We start from the raw sequence: 21877 nt of genomic DNA on the forward strand, positions 1-21877 counted from the left end.
ACGTATCAGTAGACAAAATATCCGGTTATTCTTAAGTCATGTAACAAAGAAAAAAGGCAGAAAATATCAATTGTAATTACAACAATTATTCAGATACTATTTTTATAATATGTCACCGTTAACAGGTAAAATTCATTTTCAAAAATGGTAATTTTTAATTGTTTTAGGAGAGTATCTACGCAAGCATAATGCATGATACTCTATTCGTGACACACAGTAACAAAATGCATAAAAATATCTACTTGTTCAAATTTAACGCGATGATATTTTGCACTTTTAGACACTGTCAAATATTAATGTTAAACTCATAATAAATAGAAAATACTTGAATATTTTTAGTTCAACAAATGAAAAAAATATGTAATAAAAAATGAACAGATGATAGAGAAAAAGCATAGAATGGAAGAAGTAGACACAAATATTAAAAACGTTCATATATAAATGTTATAAGAACAATTAAATATTGTAAAATAAATGTTTATAATACTTCAATTATACTTTAGCTCCAAATAAAAGTCAACAACTTTTACAATAAATATATAAAAAGAAAATTTTGAAGTATCTAAAAAAGTAGTGCAAGAAGTATTTCCTTGTAATATAACCAAATCATATAAAAGAATAGTTTATTTTCATAATTAAAGTACCGAATATTTTAATTTCGATTTTTTTTCTTCGTACGAATATACAGAACTTCAGCTATATTAACAAAATTAAATATTTTGGCAAATAAAAGTTTTAACATGGAACAGCACATTTTTCTCTAAATAATTTTCCTATGCAATGCATTTAAAAAAAAGTTCCGTCATTCATTTTAAAGATCCATTTTCAAATGTATATAAAGTCCATAGCCAATTTATTATACGCACTATAAGATTCTGCGTAAAATCTTAATTATCAGGTAATACTATGCGATATATACGAAAAAAATATATACGATACAAGAATTATATCATGTATTTTTGACATGCATGAAAAAGTTAATGCTTTTTTTCTTAATAGTCCAGGGTTTAAAATCAGCAGTTTTCGTCTTTTTTATTTGCAGTAAGACAGTTCTAGTAATATCACATTTTACAAGCTTCAGTATAATAATGTTTTAAACAATTCCTCAAATTTAATAAACAGTTCATGATTACTATAACAAATCGTATTTTAAATATACATCGCTTAAAATTTAAAATAGTAAGTCACATTTAAGCTTTGTTATACTTTTTCTGTTACTCTTCGTTCCCTTGTATTTGCCTATTTGACTTTTGTCCCTAACACTATTTTTAAAGAATTAATTTTTTTTAAAAAAATTGTGTTCAAATTTATTCAGGAATAAAAATATTAAACATGACATGAGTGGCTAATAGTAAATCAATATAAATTACTCACATAAGCTTTAAAAATAAATTTTATACGAAGAATATGCTTTTACAACCTTGTTGTATTATGATAAGCTGCATTGGTTGCAAAAAATAAGTATTTCGAATATGTTTAAATATAGGTTAGTCATAATTACTTAAACTAAGCTTACCATTCGTTTCTGTTAGCAATTAAAAAATAACCGACTTATTTTTCAGGATGTTAACACTAGACGTTATTTGAAAAACAAGTTGGTTTGAAAGAGAAAAATTCAAACTTGCGTTGTTCATTTTTTGAATAGGAATTTTAGAATATTTTTCTAATTATTATTGGAAATACTGTATGCTATTCTTACATTTTGTCTAATTACACATTATATTATTATCATTTACAGTAATATTTAACAATATCTAACAATAACATTGATATTAATAACATGATAATATTGATATAATTTTTAATTGGAATAAAGGCATAGCATTTTAAAAAAAATAATTGCATAATCCCTTCCATTTTTCAATACATTATAAGAAAAATATCCCCTAAAATTTAAATTTCTACCTGTATTCTATATTAATAAAATGATGTATTTAGAAAAATTAAAGTATTTATTCAATTTAAATAGAAACAAATTTTGCATACAACATAAGCAATACAATGATAGAAAATCAGGACAAAAGCAATGGAAATAAAATTACAGCCAGAAGTAAATACATACCGTGAGTACGACGAAAACGTCAGACAAGAAGCAATGAAATGCTGTAACGTAGATGATTGGATGCCACCTAGCTTCTCACATTACTGTAAGTATTAAGCGTAACTTATAAAATATGCACTTTTTAACAAAATACGAGTATAAATGTGCAGATGAACAGCTTCTGAATTAGAGCGACAGCTTCTTTTTCAATGAAGATATAACATGAAGAACGATGTGCAGGATACTAACGCCACATAGTGGCAGAAATGACAACGAATCGCATTTTATTCAGAAAAATATAACTAATAATCATTTTTTCTCAGTTAACAAATATATATTTTCATGTGATATCGAAAAGAATGCACCCCCATACATATGTGTGAATAATTATCAGGATACATTTCGTTTCGGAACACAATACTTCCTTTTATTAGAACAACATAGCATTTTTTTTAATGGTTTGGCTGAAACATTTCGCAATACTGTAAAGTACCCTATGAGTTATTGAAGAGCCATTAAATTCATGAATAATCTATTATTCATAAATATAACGGTTTGATTTTACATTTAAAATTTGATTGCATTACCTGTTTTATCTAAACCTAAAAAGTTTTCTCATATCATATCATATCACATCACATATCCGACTCTTTCCGATAAGGATACATTGCAAAGCCGTCTTAATACCATTCAGGGCCCCCTAGCACAAAAATGTTTTAGACCTTTATAACATGCCATAATGTTTAAAAACGAACTAAAAAACTTCACATACATAAAATAAAGCATTTTTAAGCTATGTAATAATTTTAACAAATTTAAACACGTTTTGATTAACTCAAAGACTCAAATAAAGCATTTTTAAACTATATATAATTAAAAAAAAATTGATATGCTAACTAAGTGTAATCCTCAAATAATAAAATAATTTTCAAAACCTTGGAAGTTAATTAAAATAATTATATTAAATAAACATAAAGGTATAACGAGTAAAAAAAAATAGAAAGGCATGAATTATTTTGTCAAACTAAACAGTTATTAAAATATATTTCAATGCCCAAGTGCCTAAAATTTTCACAAGTACCTAAAGTTTTCATTGGAATGTAGAAAAATAAATTCCGGTTGCCTTTTTAAGTTTTCTTGGTGATAAACTGTTCAAATTATTAGTGTTCGCATGATAATCAATCAGTATTTGTAGGGAAAAAAATTCACACTTTATACAATAGAATATATTTATTTTAAAAAATATATATATTTTTTTTATAAAACACAATAAATTCACACGTCAAAATATAAACAATTAAAATGAAAATGATCAAATTAACGAATTACTCAAAATGATTTCACGAAAAAATATGATTCGTAAAGTTTTTGAAGGTCGGGTTTTTAATCAGATGAAGGGGCTACACGTAACGTATGATTAATGGTGTAACATGTATAATTTCTGTTGCTATTAGAATGTTTAAGAAACATTCTGTTATTTTTAAGCAAATCTGCTTTGGATGGCATCTTTGAATCTTTCGAATTGAAAAGGAGGATCTTCTTGTAAATGAGTGCATGTTTATGGTGATTCCTTGTCGCGAATCTCTAAAAAAATTGAAACGGAAAAAGTCAGGAAAAACTTGCAAAGCGTGATTCCGAGGTCTCGCTTTAAATGTTCGATTCAAATACAAGAATAATAATTTTTTTAAATGAAAAAGTTCAAAATAATAAACCCAGTGGATTCTCTTTATAAACGATGGAGGATAACACAAGCACCTTTATGCAAGTAATGGGTTACATCACTAACCTACCTAGAATCTCATAAAGTAAAAGTAAAAAAGTACTGCAGCGCCACACAGTGACAGAAAAAGAACATAAAAGTATTGCACATTAAATATACAGACAGCAGAAGCAATTTTATTAAATAAGAATGTAAAATTAAAAATAATAATTAATATTTTTTATAAAGTCTTGAACAAAGCCTATTTAATTATTGAAGAATATAGATAAATAAATATACAAAACAGCTGAAGTCATAAAAAACTATGATTTATTTTCGAACATTCCTTAAGAGTCTTAGCAATGAGAAGTAATACAATTAATCAAGTGAAGTTAGTTAATTGCTTTTAATGAAAGCAAAAAACACTAGTGAGCAAAATGGAAGAACCCTACCTTTCATGTTTAAAACGTCAAACTTGAGATCATATCCAACATGATTTGAAGCTCGGCACGAATAATTGCCATTACTCTCTGCTTTAAGATTTGAGATGGTGAGTATTGAAGTGAAATCATTAAACTTTCCAATAGAAATGGAATCCGTTTCACGTAGTGATGATCCGTCTTTGAACCACAAGAATTCAAAAGGAGAATCACCTTCACTCACCGTACACGTCAGACTCGTTCTCTTACCAATCTCAAGATTTTCCGAAAACTGCATCGAGTTAATTTTCGGCGCTTTCAACCCTACAAACAAAATACCACACATATATAAATATATATATTATTATACATATGTATATCGCCTTGTTAAATGTCCGAAATATATACTAGGTCTAGTTAAATGTCACTGCCCGATATACATTTGCCCGGTATACCCTACACTGATGTTTTTGTCAAGGTTCAGTGCCACTGCCCGGTACTCTGAACCCTGATGTTTCTCCTAATCTATCCTCAGCAGATATTAAAATATCGAATAAATATAATTATATCAAGGAGTAAATTAATATCAAATCAGATATAACAAATATTTTGAACATTTAACAAAGCCACTATGTGATTGTTGATATTCACCGGTGAAAGTCGACATTCACTTGATTTAGGTCTTATTAACATTTTTTTAAATGTTAAATAAATAATAAAAATAATAGCAATTTTGAAAAAAATTAAAAAATTTCAATTTTTTTAAAAATTTGAAAAACAATTAAAATTAATTAACATTTTGAAAAAGTAGCAACTGAAAGATATAATCTCTTTTTCAACTTTTACGATTATATCCGAAAAAATTAGTTTTTATAGAAAGCAGTAATTAGATGTCTTTAGAGAAAAACCGTTTAAGGATAATTTTGTTTCAGAGCAAAGAACTTTTTAAACATTTTAACTTTTTTAAACGAGCCGTTACTTCAAAATTAAAATAATTCAATTATAAGGTCTCGAAATTTAGTTTTTATTTTAGCTTCTGATATTTTGAGAAGAAAAAAAGAACTTAATCATTTGGTTCGGTTGCTATTGAAATTGCTCCGCAAATCTTGTTTCTTATGATTATTGTAAGAGAAAAAAAATCATTTTGCCAAAGAGATTATTTAGTAATAATTCAAAATTCAATTTTTAATTTTAATAAGAATAATTTTAATAATTTATTTGCGTATGCTAACTGGATCACATGCAATTTAGTTTGCTCAAAATAGGAAAAATGGGAGTGACCGAACAATGAAATTTTTTTTTTGGGGGGGGGGGGGTGAAAAGGCATAAAATTTGCTCAGATTATCAAAACTAATGCACACCATTTTGTAAAATTACAAATTTTGCTGATCATTAAAATAAGTATTAAAGCATCAAAATTATTTTTTTTCAGCTAGTGCTACAATACAGAAAGGTTTCTTAAAAAGTTTCTACTAAAAATAATGATTTTTTTCCTATACAAGAAATGCTATTTAATCCACCTTTAATGTGTGCTAATAAACCACCTTTAATGAGATTAAATTGAAGGAAGCAAATAAGTATTTAAAAAAAATGAATGTATGATGTGAGAAATGATGTAATAACTAATGTAAAAATGATGTATGGTGTATTCAACGATATAAAAAATAAATTTAATTTAAATATATTAATAAAATACAAACAGAGGGAGAGGAAATACATCAACAGTAAAACGTACTTCCGGTAAAATTTCCTGGTAATCATTTTCCTTATAATATAGATTTACCGTGGAACATAGATAAAATTTATTACCTATTTATTACCCATAAAATATACGCATATTTAAAACTTATAAAAATTATAGGTATTTCATGGATACCATCCCTAAGTTATAGGATATTTATCATGATACATTATTATTATGGGTATTGCTTTTATTTAATAGTTCTAACACTTACCTATTAGATTTATACTATATCTATTGTTTAAAATCTTGTGAATTGTTGGATATTAATTTGACAGATGAAAAGTAATTAACCTGTTAACGCTATGGAAATGAGTTTTAATAATTTCCGTGGATTGCAATTTAAATCCGTTTATATTAATAAACGAACAATGTTAGAAAAAAATTTCTGATTAATCTTCCATTAATGAACTGAGCAATTGAATGCATATTTTGCTTATTTGTTGTTATTATAGCACAATTTATAAGCTCGAAAATTAGTTTCAAATGAAACTAACAATAGTGATAAATGATTGCAACTCCAAAGAAATTATGTGAAACTCATAAATAAAAGTAAATCATCTTAATATGGTAATAAACGAATCGGTATAACAATGAAATTATATCACTTACCGAAGCTAAGGAGAAAACAACTTGCAGTGATTGTAAAGTGCATCATTTTGATCTTGTGTCCCATCATTGCGTTTGATAGTTTGTAGCAAAAACAGCTATCAACATTGAATTCGACAGAAATTATGGAAATAAATAAAAATGCTATGACTACATGAAAACAATTCAAACGCAAAAAGATTATCGAGTTACATATAGTCAGACATAAAGTGTATACGAACAGTTGACACTAAATGAAATGAAGCTACCAACTACTTTACAGTAAAAATCTCAGTAAACAGGATTGCAGCGCCACACAGTGACAGAAAAAGAAAAGAAAAGTAATATAATGGATTTAACAGAAATATCTGGTGGTTTTTAAATTCAGTTAAAAAATTATGGATCTCGGTAAAGAGATTCCACAATAACCCCATCGATAGCTCATTATGAAAGAAATGCAATTAATTGACGAATTTTATCTCTTTCGTAGAATCAAATTTGCTTTCAGTCACTGAAACATACAAAATTCCGCGAATAAATTCTAAGCTTTTCACGTGTCATATCAGTAGCGGCGTTGTAAATGGCAAGTTGTAAATGACTTGTAACACAAGTATTGTATTGAATGAAACTTAAATATTGAATGACTTTTAAGCTTAGTTTAAATTTAGGAATCTTGGTAACTTTATATTCCTAAGAGTTGCATATCATTCTTAATACAAGCAATTGTCATTCCCAAGTAACCACATAAAATCTTGAGAACAATAATGACACACACACATTACAGTTAGAAAAAATCCAGTTAGTACAACGTGAAAAAAAGAAAGGCCATTTCAACAATGAAATATTTAAACACAATTTTCTATAAATACTAAAAGACGTAATAAAAATAAAAAGGTCTTAACAATGTTTGCTAAAATGTTGTAAAATCTTAAACGTAATTATATGTATACTAAAATAACACGTAAATAATTTACGTTATTACATTTTCAAAACGAATTTGCAATTAATTTTTCATTTTGTAATAGTTTCACAGAATTTTATCATTCAGAATGTTATAGAAAATAAAATAAAAAAGTTTCTTCAATAATTCAACAAAATAAATCTTGAAAAGCTAAAGCATAATGAAAATTATGCTTTGTTTTATAATATAAAATTATGTTGAATTCTTTCGATATAATACTTATAATTATTATAGTAGTAACATCAGACACAACTGAAGTACTCCAAGATAGAACGAATGGAAGTATAATAAAGATTTTATAAAGTCTTTGGTTTCCCGTTTTATGAAATTAAGTCTGATTATTCTAATAAATAATGTGAGATTTTATTCAAGAATAGATTAAAATATTTTTTGCATATAAGTTGAACGCACTTTCATATTTAAGTTTTAACTTTCTTGAAGTTAAAAGATTATCTTTTACTTTCAATGCATCAAAGTTGTATCTTGCAGTATTTGATGTTAGGCAAGTACACACTGTAAAAATTTCCAGATCAAATTGCGGTAAAAAGTAAAAGGCATACAGAATCCAAATTTGAAGAACAGGAAAAAAAGTAAACAAAAACTTAATGTTCTTGGAACAAAACTGTTTTTGCCTCAAACAAAATACGTGTCAAAAGATTTTGCCCAACGCATAAATTTAAAAACACGTACACTTACGCATATGAAATATGTGAAACAATAAATTTTTTCAATTGGTATGTTATTATCAGCTTGTCGATTCTATACATAATAAATGTCATAAGATAGTATTCGAATATACATGCTATGATCATTAAAACTTCAATTGTTTCCATACCAACGAATACGATTATATGATGAAATTATAAGCTGAAACAATAATATTTATTTCATTATTATTATTCTACGCATTATAGAAAACTTTATTTTCATTCAAACTATGAGTCATAAGATAACATTTCAATAGACGTGTTATCATCAACGCTTACATTGAACAGTATTTATGCTCACGCATATGAAATAAGAGTCATAAAGAATATTGGAATATATATGTTATAATTAAGATTTAAATTTGACGACTTCTATGCTAACGTATTACAAAAGATTTGTAAGTAAAATTATAAGCTGAAACTATAATATTTATTTCATTATTATTATTCTAAATATTATTCAAAACCTTATTTTCATTCAAAATATGCGTCATAAGATAACATTTCAATAGACGTGTTATCATCAACGCTTAAATTCAACAGAATCTGTACCCACGCTTAAAAAATGAGTCATAAAAAGTATTCGAATATATATATATATATATATATANGGTAGTGTATGTATATATATATATATATATAAAAATCATTATTGAGACGGGGTAGTCTGGTAGGTTGGGCGTTTGGCCCATGTCTGAAAGGTCGTGAGTTGGATCCTCGCCGGCTAAAAATCTCCGTGTAGTAAATAGTGAATAGTGCACGTTAAATCTGTCGGGGTCACGAAGTCCCCCCAAGTTCCCATTTAGAAAAAATCAATACTTCTAGGAGTACTGAATTGGAGATTGATAGTTCTCTGCTTCAGGTCAAAATGTGGATGAATAAATGAATGTAAGAATGGATTCATCCTAAAAACCTGTTGGGACGTTTATGTGGCTGAAATCACTTTCTCGGCAACAGATGGTGCTACCAAGCTGGTTTGCTCCTAATTGGCAACTGGTATTAGAAACAACAAGCATAATCATCACTTAAATTTGACTACTAATGCATGCAAAAGATTCGTAATTAAAATTATAAGATGAAACAATAATATTTATTTCATAAAAAATACAATAAATGCACATAAGTACAAAGGATCAAAAACAAAACTCAATGTTGTTGGCAAATACTTTCAAAAATTTATAGGATTGTAAATATGTACCTTTCATCTGGAGAATGTCTGATTTTTCATCGAAACCTGCAGCATTAGACACTCTACAAGTGTAGTTACCGTTACTGAGAGAATCCAAGTTTTTTATGGTGAGAAAAGAAGAGAACTCATCAGGCGTTTTTATAGAAATTTTGTCATTCTCTTGAAGTTGAGTATCATCTTTGAACCACTGAAACTGGAAGGGCGAATCTCCGTTCATGACGGCACACATAACCATCACACGGAACCCTAAACGAATCTCACCCGTGAATTGAAAAGGTTTCACAATTGGTGGCCTGGCACCTACAATTAATTATATGAGGGTAAATAAATTAAATAAATAAAAGAGTAATAAATAAGAATTTATATTAGCTGAATAGATAGAGTAAATTAGCTGAATAAAAGAATATATTAACTGAATAGAGTATATTAACTGAGGGTAAATAAATAAAAGAGTAGAAAATGCAATATCTTATATTAAGTAAATCTAAGAAGATAATATTTTTCAATAAAATAAGTTTAATAAATCGATAGATAAGATACATATCCACCTGCATTCCACTAATAACTTAAAGAATAGGTATGAGACCTATTAATAAAGTTCTAATGGCGAGACAGTCCTATATTGTTAAGAAGATAGGTTGAAAATAAATAAATAAATAAAATTAGTGCGCGAATTTTTTATATTGTGAATTTATTGGATTCTCGTTTTTTTTTTTTTAAAAAAAATGTTTTTTTCGTTATTGAGGATAGATAATTTTGAGAAATTCGTTCAATTTAATCGCAGAAATTGAAAACAAAAGAAATTACTTCTTGTTTTTCCTCTTCGATATGAGATCGTCGAACAAGTAGCTTACCTATATTTCGAAATAAACTCTTCCTATAAAAACCTAAACACGGTTTAATTAAAAAATTCTTTAAATGAAAGTAATCATTTTCACATGCTAAATAACTTAAAATTGAAATTATTTTTGAAAAATTTTAACTAAATCTATTTTAATACACATGAAATTATTTTTATTTGAAATTTAATGTTAATCCACAATTTTTCTTAACAATTACTATAGCAAAAATGAATTTAAATTAACACGCCAATTCAAATATATGATTTTCGAAAACATCACGTTTATTCTATACATTAAATAAATTCTTAAGAGTTTTGGGACTGTATTATTCACTAAAACAACAAACAGAAATTAACAAAACGAACTATATTCTCAAGGATTTGATAAAAACATCCATATATAGTATCTTTTAGTGTTTGAGAATCAATATTAATCATATCATCAACAAGAAAAATTTGCAAATTTTTAAGAAAAAATAGTGTCACAAACTGGTAATTTCATTGCAAGAGAACAACATTTAGAACTTAAAATGTTTTTTTTTCGGGAGTACATTTATGGAAACTCCTAAACAGTTATTAATTTAAGTTGAAACTTACCGTTAACAAGAAGAACGCAGCTTACAAGGATTGAGAGTAGTAAACAAATCATTTCACACAATTACAAAGCGTCTGTAGAGAGAAGGAAATAAAGATGATTGGCTAGAAACACAGTTTGTATTATTACTCTAAATAAGCAAGAAAGTCTGTACTTAACAGCATAACTTCAAGAATTAAACTCATACGCAGAGCTACCGTGAATTTACCAACAATAACACAATAGCTAACCAAGAGCATCAAGCAGCTTCATGGTATACTAGCGCCCCATAGTGTCAGAGAATAAAATGAAAATGCTTAATTTTAATATTGGTGATACATTTAAAATGACGTATTATGTGCATCAAATTGGTTTTACGCATCTTGCACGTGATAAAGTGTATTTTAAATACAATAGTTTAATAATTGTATACAAATAACTAGCGGCTAAGAACTGATTAAACCGTACATAAATTTATAAAACCAAGATGACATTATTATTTTTCAGACCCACATAATTATCATTTCATATATAAACGCTTGAATATTCTTAACATATAAAGTAAATATTTTTATTTGTATAAATTTTTATTGTGTTACTGCCCAAAATAAATTTAACTATACGTTTAGCAACAATAATAAATAAAAATTACCGAAAATTAAAATTAGCGATTCCTAGATAAATTCCAGAAACAGTTTTCATAGCATCAATAAAGTAAATGCAAGTGAACTTATCTCTCACAATATTGTTTTTGCATTCAAATGACAAATATTACAGCAGTGAACTTTAACGCTCGGTCTGTGGAGCTAAGGAACGTCACATATAGGCGCACCAATGCAGCACACGTAATTGTATTCTATTAAAACATGTTGGAAATACAAGGAAGATAAAATTATTGAAACAAAACAATCTAAATTATAAGCAATTAACGATAAAAATATAAGCAATCAACGATATAAATTTGAGCAATCAACTATTTCTATATTGGTATCATCAGTGTGTAAACTCACGCATACAAATAATTCGAAGTTCGAATAGGAATCATCACTTAAATTCGATTGATTCGATTTTTACGCATACAAAAGATTTGAATATTAGCTGAATAATACTACTTATTTTATAAGTAATACAAAGGATTGTACATAAGTACAAGATAAATGTGAACAAAGATTCTATGATGTTGGAATCCGCCATATATTAGCGACATGTGTGCGTCTGAAACCATTTTCTCGGCAATAGATCTTGCTACTGAAGAAAACCAAGTAGGTTTGGTGATAATTGGCAAGTAGTGTTAGAAACAACAACAACATAATCACCACTATAAATTTGACTGATAACGCGTACAAAAGATTCGTAAGTAAAATTATAAGCTGAAACAATAATATTTATTTCATAAAAGAATACAAAGCAAAGTAAATAAGTACGAAGGAAACGTTAAAATAAAACTCAATGCTGTTGGCAAATACTTTCCAAAATTAAAGGGATTGTAAATATTTACCTTTAATCTGGAGAATGTCTGATTTTTCATCGAAACCTGCAGCGTTGGACACTCTACAAGTGTAGTTACCGTTGCTGAGAGAATCCAAACTTTTTATGGTAAGAAAAGAAGAGAACTCATCATTCGTTTTTATGGCAATTTTGTCATTCTCTTGAAGTTGAGTTCCATCTTTGAACCACTGAAACTGAAAGGGCGAATCTCCGTTCATGACGACACACATAACCATCACACGGAAACCAAAACGAATCTCTCCCGTGAACTGAAAAGGTTTCACAATTGGTGGCCGGGCACCTACAATTACATGAACGTTCATACAAATGAGTATAAACTGTAATGTCTTACATTAAGTAAATATAACAATATTAATTTTTTTAATAAAATAAATCTAATAAGTAAAATAAATTTAATAAATAAGATAAATTTAATAAATAAAATAAATTTAATAAATTAAATAAATTTAATAAATAAAATAAATTTAATAAATAAATAAATAAGATATATATCCACCTGCATTCCATTAATAGCTTAGAGAATAAAATCTAATAATTAAAGTCCTAATGGCTAAACAATGATAAACTCTTAGGAACATACATAATTAGGAACATAACATAAATATTACTTCGTTATTGAGGAGATTTTGTACAATTACATCGGCAGAAATTAAAAACAAAAGAAATTACAACTTATTTTTTCCCTTTCGAAATGAAATTATCGAACTAGTAGCTGATCAATATTTTGAAATAAACCCTTCCTATAAAAACCTAACAACGCTTTAAGTAAAAAATTTGTTAAATGAAAAAGGTAACATTTTACACACGCTAAATAAATTAAAATTGGAATTATATTTGAATATTTTTAAATAAATCTATTTTAATGTACATGAAATGATTATTTTTATGTGAAATTAAATATTAGTTCACAATTTTCTTACCAATTACTATTACCTAAAGGAATTTACACTAACCAAATGTATAATTTTCAAAAATATCACGTTTATTTTATGCATTAAAAAAATTCTCGCGGAAATTTGAAGCTGTATTATTAATTCAAACTTATGTTAAATATGAAATAGTATGAACGATTTGATTGCTATGGATTAGAAAATAAATCCATATGTAGTATTTTTTAGTATTATAGCATCAATATTAATCATATCATTAACAACAAGAAAAAATTAGAATTTAAAAGAAAATAATGTTGTTAAATTTCATTGCAAGGGAACAACATTTACTACTTAAAATGTTTTGCTTCGGTAAAACATTTATGGTAACTTATAAATATAGTTATTAATTTAATTTGAAACTTACCATTAACAAGAAGAACGCAGCTAACAAGGATTGAGAGTAGTAAACAGATCATTTCAACACAATTACAAAGCGTCAGCAGAGAGAATGAAATATGGATGCTTGGCTAGAGACACAGTTTGTATGATTACTCTAAATTAGCAATAAAGTTTGTACTTAACAGCATAACTTTAAGAATTATACTCATACGCAGAGCTACAGTGAATTTACCGACAATAACAAAATAGCTAACCAACAGCATCAAGCAGCTTCATGGTATACTAGCGCCACATAGTGTCAGAGAATAAAATGAAAGCGTGTAATTCCAATATTGATGATACATTTAATATAACGTATTATTTGCATCAAATTTCTGTTACACATTTTGCACGCGAGAAAGTGTATTATAAATAGGCTAGTTTGATGACAGTGTGCAGACCTGATTAGAACTGATTAAATTGTACTAAAAATTTATTAACAAGGTGTGATTATTTTTTCCAGATCCACACGATTATCATTTCTGAAATAAAAGCTTAAACATTATAAGCATATGAACCATAAACATACGAACAATAAAAACAAATGAAATAAATATTTTTATTTGCATAAATTTTTAATTAAATATTTTTGAAATACGCCTAATTTAAATAATAGATGCTGAAACGATTATTGGGGCTTGTAAAACGGAATATAAAACAATCAGATGAAACAGAATTAGTAAGTTAAATAAATTTAACTATAAGTTTATCTGTAGTAGATAAATAGAAAAAATCGGAACTAAAAATCAGTGAACACAATTATACATATAAAAAAATCAACTGAGATTATATTCGACTGTATAATAACGATAGTATATTAGTACAAAAATTTCAGACGTCTCATTTAAAATGTTCATATGTATGAAACATCAAAGTAAAACTATTGTGAATTATAAAAGGGAATAACATTAATATGAAATCCAAACTTTTTATATAATGTAATTTGTCAAAATTTCGTGGTATGGCCCTCGTATTTGTATTTGTTTCTTGTTAATCAATTATAGTCCCAATATTATTGTCTATTATTAGGTCGAAAATATACGGATCAATAAGAAATAATAATTATTTACGTACGACTTCATGTTTTCAGATCAAACGTAGCTTTCAACTAAAATTCGAGAAACCAATTCAGAAGTATCATTAGTATAAATTTGTTAGTTAAATTTGTCTTCTACTTTTCTTGTAATTAAATATTTTCATTCCGGCTAGTGGGAATCATTGTAAACAACTTCTGAAGAAAGGATAAAACCTTTACATGAATTCATACTCCTTCTAAGCGATTAGTTATCAAAACTTGTACTTTATGTATCTTTTATTCATTCTAAATATAACAAAAGGTGCATTACACTTCTATGATAAGAATGCATGAGCATATAAGATATAATGAAAACGTATGGTATTACGGTAGCCACAATGGTTCAGTTGTTAAAGCACTGAGTCATATTTATGAAGATCTGGGGTTCTATCCATGGGGATCTGAACTCACTTGTAAAGTAAGTAATTATTATAAGATAAATCTAAAATACATAAGCAGTATAATAATATTTTAATGTGGTACGTTATTTTATAGCAATAATATTTATTGCAAAGTAATACGAAAATGCATTAGTTTATTTTATTTCATTCATTTAGTTATTGTTTCTCTTACTTTTTGCTTTCAGTCTTACATCAGTTCCTGAAACAGTTTTAATAACACCCGTGAAGTGAATGACAGTAAACTTATCTTTCACTGATCTTGCATTCAAATGACAAATATTACAGCAGTGAACTTTAACACTTGGTTTGTGGAGCTGTGGAAAGTTACCTAAAAGCGCACCAATAGTGCGCATGTTATTGTATTTTATTAAGGCATGTTGGAAATACAAGGAATAAAAAATCATTAAATCAAAACAGTCTGAAATATAAACAATCAGCGACCCTCTCCCATTCTCAGCGGACCATGGTAAAATTATCAAACGATGACTGGTGATCGACGATAAAAAGGTTGGGGAGCACTGTATTACAGCATCTATTAAATATCATATTATCATCAAATGAAATCAACAGCACGTTTCGTCATATATAGAAAATCTAGGTCACATGACTGGATTCAAATACTATCTACGGTTCAACTGCATATATACTTACACATACAAAAAAGTAAGAAATACATATGTTATCATCGATGCTTATATTCATTTGCCCTCATACGCATGCAAAGATTTATGAAATTTCAATTTTAAAAAATACAATATAAAAATAAACAAAATATTAATATTCTTGGGACGAAACTGTAGTCTCATACCAAATACATAAGAGAAGATTTCAATCGGTATGTTCACGTATAAATTTAAAATCAAATATATTCAGCAATAGAAAATTAGCGTCACAAGAAAATATTTATGCAGATTATCAGCGTGTAAACTCTACAGCAAGCATGTTCACGCATACAAATATAAGTCATAAGATGGTTTTCGAATATGTATGTTATGATCATCACTTAAATTTGACTCATTTGAAAGTAAGCTGACTAATACTGCTTATTTTATAAAAAAAAATGAAAATGAATGTACGTAAGTACTAAGGAAACGTAAATATAGTCTCAATGATGTTGGGCAATGCTTTCAGAAATTCAGGGTATTGTAAATATGTACCTTTCATCTGGAGAATGTCTGACTTTTCATCGAAACCTGCAGCGTTTGACACTTTACAAGTGTAGTTACCGTTGCTGAGAGAATCCAAGCTTTTTATGGTGAGAATAGAAGAGAACTCATCAGGTGTTTTTATGGCAATTTTGTCATTCTCTTGAAGTTGAGAACCATCTTTGAACCACTGAAACTGGAAGGGCGAATCTCCGGTGATGACGGCACACATAACCATCGCACGGAACCCAAAACGAATCTCTCCCGTGAACTGAAAAGGATTCACAATTGGTGGTCTGGCACCTACAATTACATGAAATTTAAATTTAAAGAGTATAAAATGTAGTGTCTTACATTAAGTAATTACAAGTAGTAAACAAGTAAGTAAATGCATTAAATAATACAAGCTTGTTAAATAAAATAAGCAAATAAGTAAGATACATATCCACTTGCATTCCTTTAATAACTTAGAGAATAGGAATAAAACCTAATAATTGAAGTCCTATTGGTTGGACAATGCTGAACTGTTAGGAACTTAGAATGAAAAAATAATACAAATTTAAAATAAAATGGCGTTTGCAAATTTTTAATTTTGTGATTTTATTAGTTTCTTATTTTAAGATAAATGTTCCTTCGTTATTGAGTAGTTTTTGTGCAATTTCATAGGCAGTAATTGATAACAAAAGAAATTTTCCCTTTCGACATGAAATTGTCGAGCAAAAAGCTTATTAATGTCTCGAAATAAACCATTCCTATAAAATCCTAACAACGCTTAAGTAAAAAAATTCTTTAAATTAAAAAAACAAGATAAATAATTTAAAATTTGATTTTTAAATAAATCTATTTTAAGATATCTGAAATAATCATTTTTATGAGAAATTTAATATTAGAATACACTTTTTATCACGAACTAATAACCTAAATAAATTTTAACTAATCAGCAAATTCAAATGTATTACTTTCAAAAATATCACGCTTACTTTATGTATAAAATATATTTTTATGGAATTTTGAAACTGAATTATTTATTTAAATTTATGTAAAGTATAATTTATTATAAACAATTTGATTCTTAAGGATTAGAAAAAAAAAACCAATATGCAATGTTAGTGTTAGAGCATCAATATTAATCGTATCATCAAATTTTAAGAAAAAATGGCTTTAAAAACTTGTCATTTCTTTGCAAGGAAGCAACATTTAGAACTTAAAATGTTTTGTTTCGGTAGTACATTTGTGATAACTCTTAAATATAGTTATTAATTTAAATTGAAACTTACCGTTAACAAGAAGAACGCCGCTAACAAGGATTGAAAGTGGTAAACAGATCATTTCACACAATTACAAAACGTCAGCAGAGAAGAATGCTATAAAGATGCTTGGCTTGACACACAGTTCGTATGATTACTCTAAATAAGCAACAAAGTCTGTACTTAACGACATAAGTGTAAGAATCATACTCATAGACTGAGCTACCGTGAATTCACCAACAATAACACAATAGCTAACCAACAGTATCAAGCAGCTTCATGGTATACTAGCGCCACATAGTGTCAGATAATAAATTTAAAACGATTGATTCCAATAATGGCCATTCATTTAATTTAACGTATTATTTGCATCAAATTTATTTTACACATTTTGCAAGAGCGAAAGGGTATTTAAATAGGCTAGTTTGTTGACAGTGTGCATATAAAGTACAGGATTAAAACTGATTAAATAGTGCTAAAAATTTATAAACAAGGTGTGATTATTTTTTCCAAACCTTCACGATTATCATTTCTGAAATAAAAGCTTAAACATTATAAACATATGAACTATAAACATACAAACAATAAAAACATATGAAATAAATATTTTTATTTGCATAAATTTCTAATGCGATATTGTTGAAATAAGCCTTATTCAAATAATACATGCTAAAACTGAATATTGGGGCTTGTAAAACGGAATATGAAACAACCAGATATAACAGAATTAGTAAATTAAATAAATTAATTTATAAGCAACGTGTGATAATTCTTTTCCAGATCCACATAATTTTAATTTTTCAAAATAAAAGTTTTAACATAACAAACATATGAACTATTAACATATGAACTATAAGCATATGAATATTACAAACATAAGAAGTAAATTTTTATTTGTATAAATTTCTAAAATACACCTAATTTTAATAATAGATGCTGAAACTGAGTATTAGATCATACAAAACAGAGTGTAAAACAGTCAAATATAAAAAAAACTTGTAAAATTAATAAATTTAACTACAGTTTATCATTAGTAGCTAAGTAAAAAAAAACGAAAATAAAAGTCCGCGACAACAGTCATAAAAAAAATCGAACTGCGATTATATTTGACTTCATAATAACGATAATATATCATTACAAACATTATAGACGTCGAATTTAAAAGTTTTACAAGCATGGAACATTAAAGTAAAACAATTGTGATTTATAAAAGGGAATAACATCAATATTAAATCCAAACTTTTTATATCAAATTAATTTGATAAGATATCGTAGTATGGCTCACTTGTTTTTAAATCATAGTCCCGATATTGTTGTCGATATTCCTAAGATAAAAATATACTTATCAGTAAGAAATAATTATTATTTGCGTATATACTTTTAGTTCAAACGTATCTTTTAACTAAAATTCGAAAAACCAATTCAGAAGTATAGCTTGTATAACATTACAGTTAAATTTGTCTTATACTTTAAAATTTTTTGGAATTATATATGCTAATTGAGGCTTGTGCGAATCATGGAAGACAACTTCTTCAGAAAGAATGGATCCTTTATCTAAATTAGTACTTTTTCTAAAAAGGAATAGTTATCAAAACTTGTACTTTATGTAACTTTTATTCATTCTAAATCAAACAAAACGTGCATTACACTTCTATGGTAAAAACGCATGAACATTTAAGATATAATGCAAAAGTATGACATAATGGTAGCCACAATGTCCAGTGGTTAAAGCACTGAGTCATATTTATGAAGATCTGGGGATCTATCCATGGGGATCTGAATGTGCTTGTTCAGATAGTAAAAGAGGCTGTCAAGGGGCGTTAAACTCCATGAACCTCACTCCCGTGGTTAAGGAACCGCTTTACAGTAATATAATGCTAGATATAATTCTAAGATATGATAAAAAAAATTTAATTTAATACATTTTATGAAACGAGAGCCAATGACGTAAATATGTGTTAATATGAAGATGAAGTACAATTATAAGATATGATACAATGTAAATATATCATATAAGATATTCTATGTAAATATATCATATAAGATATTCTATGTAAATATAAGATATATAAGCAGTATAGTTATTTTAAAACGCAGTGCATTATTTTTTAATAGAAATTTTTATTTCAAAGATGGTTAGGTAATACGAAAACGCATCAGTTCATTGAACGCTTGCAAAAGAATACATTTTCAACCATAATTATCATTAAGCACATTTTAATGTGCAATCAAAACCACACGTTTACATTGAAATGTTTTACAGTAACTAATCATTTTTTGTTGTGTTTGTTGTTAGAACATCACCTAAAGGCTCGCTAATACTGCGCATGTAATAGTATTATATTTTGAAGGCATGCAGGAAATACAATGAAATTAAAATTATTAAATCAAAATAATCTGAAATATAAGCAACCAACGTCCCTCTCCCTTTCTTAGCGGGCCACGATGAAATTATCAAACGATGAGCGGTGTGCGACGATAACAAGGTAGGAGAGTAATGTATTACATCGTTAAATATATATATCATCAACGTACAAAATAGGCAGCACTTATACTCATATATATACAATCTGTGTCACATGCCGGGATTCAAATACTATCAACGGTTCAACTTGCACTTATACTCACACATACAAAAGAGTAAGGAATGTTATCATCAATGCCTATGTTTACTTGTAAGCATCAAAGATTTATGGAATCAGTATTTAATAAACAGAAAAAAAAATTAACAAAATCTTAATACTCTTAGACAAAACTGTGGTTGCATACCAATTACATAAGTTAGGATTTCAATCGATATATTATCTCCAACGCATAAATTTATAATCAAATATATTCAGCAATACAAAATAAGTCACATAAGAAAGTATTTCTATTGATTTGTTATCATCAGCGTTGGAATTCTATTGCATTTATGCTTACGCAAACATAATATGAGTTATAAGAGAGTGTTGGAATATGTATGTTATGATCATCACTTAAATTCGACTGATTCTTGTCCAACGCATACAAAATATTCGAACGTAAGCTGAATAATACTACTTATATAAAAGAGATATATTAAAAAGAATGTACATAAGTACAAGAGAAATGTAAATAAAACCTCAATGATATTGGGAAATACTTTTCAAAATTAAAGGGTTTGCAAATATGTACCTTTCATCTGGAGAATGTCTGACTTTTCATCGAAACCTGCAGCGTTAGATACCCTACAAGTGTAGTTACCGTTGCTGAGAGAATTTAAGCTTTTTATGGTGAGAATAGATGAGAACTCATCAGGCGTTTTTGTCATGGTAATTTTATCATTCTCTTGAAGTTGAGTTCCATCTTTGAACCACTGAAACTGGAAGGGCGAATCACCGTCTACGACTGCACACATAACCATCGTACGGAACCCAGAACGAATCTTTCCTGTGAACTGAAAAGGTTTCACAATCGGTGGTCTGGCACCTACAATTACATGAAGGTTCGTACAAAAAAGTCTAAAATGTAATGTTTCATATTGAGTAAATATAAGTAAGTTAGCTTTTGAAATAAATAAAATTATTAAATTAATATATAAAATTATTAAATTAATATATAAAATATATATACACCTGCATTCCATTAATAACATAGAAAATACGTATAAAATCTATTAATTGAAGACCTCATGGCAAGACAATGTTAAACTGTTAAGAAGATGGATTGAAAATAAATAAATAAATAACATGGCGTTTGCTAATTTTTAATGTTGTGAATTTATTGGTTTCTCATTTTAAGATAAATGTTCCTTCGTCAGTGAGAAAATTTTGCACAATTCTTCGGCAGAAATTGATAACAAATGAAATTACAACTTATTTTTTCCCTTTCGAAATGAAATTATCGAACAAGTAGCCAATATCTCGAAATAAACCCTTCTATAAAAAACTTAACAACGCTTTGAGTAAAAAATTCTTTAAAAGAAAAAAGTACAGAAGCTAGATAATTTAAAATTAAAATTATTATTGAATATTTTTAACTAAATATATTCTGATAAATATGAAGCAATTATTGTTATTTGAAATTTAATATTGGTACATAATTGTCTTACCAATTACTATTAAATAAATAAATTTAGACTAACAGGCAAATTAAAATATATGATTTTCGAAAATATCACTTTTATTTTATATATAAAATGAATTAAAGAATTTTGTGGCTGTATTATTTATTTAAACTTACGTAAAATACAAATTAGCACAACAGATTGTTAAGGATTAGAAAAAATAATCCATATTTTATGCTTCTCCTTGTTAGAGAATCAATATTAACCACACCATAAGCCACAAGGAAAAAAAATGCAAGTTTTAAGAAAAAATGATGCTAAAAACATGTAATCTCATTGCAAGAGAACAATATTTAGAACTTAAAATGTTTTTTTTTCGGGAGTACATTTATGAAAACTCCTA

General features: G+C 27.4%; 1 protein-coding gene across 8 annotated transcripts in view; it reads right to left on the reverse strand.

The window, feature by feature from the left end:
- The window catches only part of LOC107444895 (cell adhesion molecule Dscam1), a 143955-nt gene that overhangs the window by 114915 nt on the left and 7163 nt on the right, over nucleotides 1–21877 (reverse strand). The window contains exons 2-3 of one of the 8 annotated variants that reach the window (XM_071178220.1): nucleotides 17478–17606; nucleotides 16213–16503 (exon numbers count right to left, since the gene is read on the reverse strand). The exons of 1 other annotated variant lie outside the window; for it this stretch is intronic. In XM_071178220.1, the coding sequence (XP_071034321.1) occupies nucleotides 16213–16503; nucleotides 17478–17529 (343 nt within the window). In that variant the 5' untranslated portion in view covers nucleotides 17530–17606. Of the gene's footprint in view, nucleotides 1–2062; nucleotides 2266–4192; nucleotides 4484–6512; nucleotides 6785–9354; nucleotides 9646–10783; nucleotides 11022–12258; nucleotides 12550–13565; nucleotides 13809–16212; nucleotides 16504–17477; nucleotides 17607–21877 lie in introns of those variants that run through there. 6 more of the 8 variants (XM_071178222.1, XM_071178216.1, XM_071178217.1 and 3 more) reach the window with 6 other exon arrangements.

This window comes from Parasteatoda tepidariorum, chromosome 3 (assembly GCF_043381705.1).
Source record: "Parasteatoda tepidariorum isolate YZ-2023 chromosome 3, CAS_Ptep_4.0, whole genome shotgun sequence".
NCBI lineage: Eukaryota > Metazoa > Arthropoda > Arachnida > Araneae > Theridiidae > Parasteatoda > Parasteatoda tepidariorum.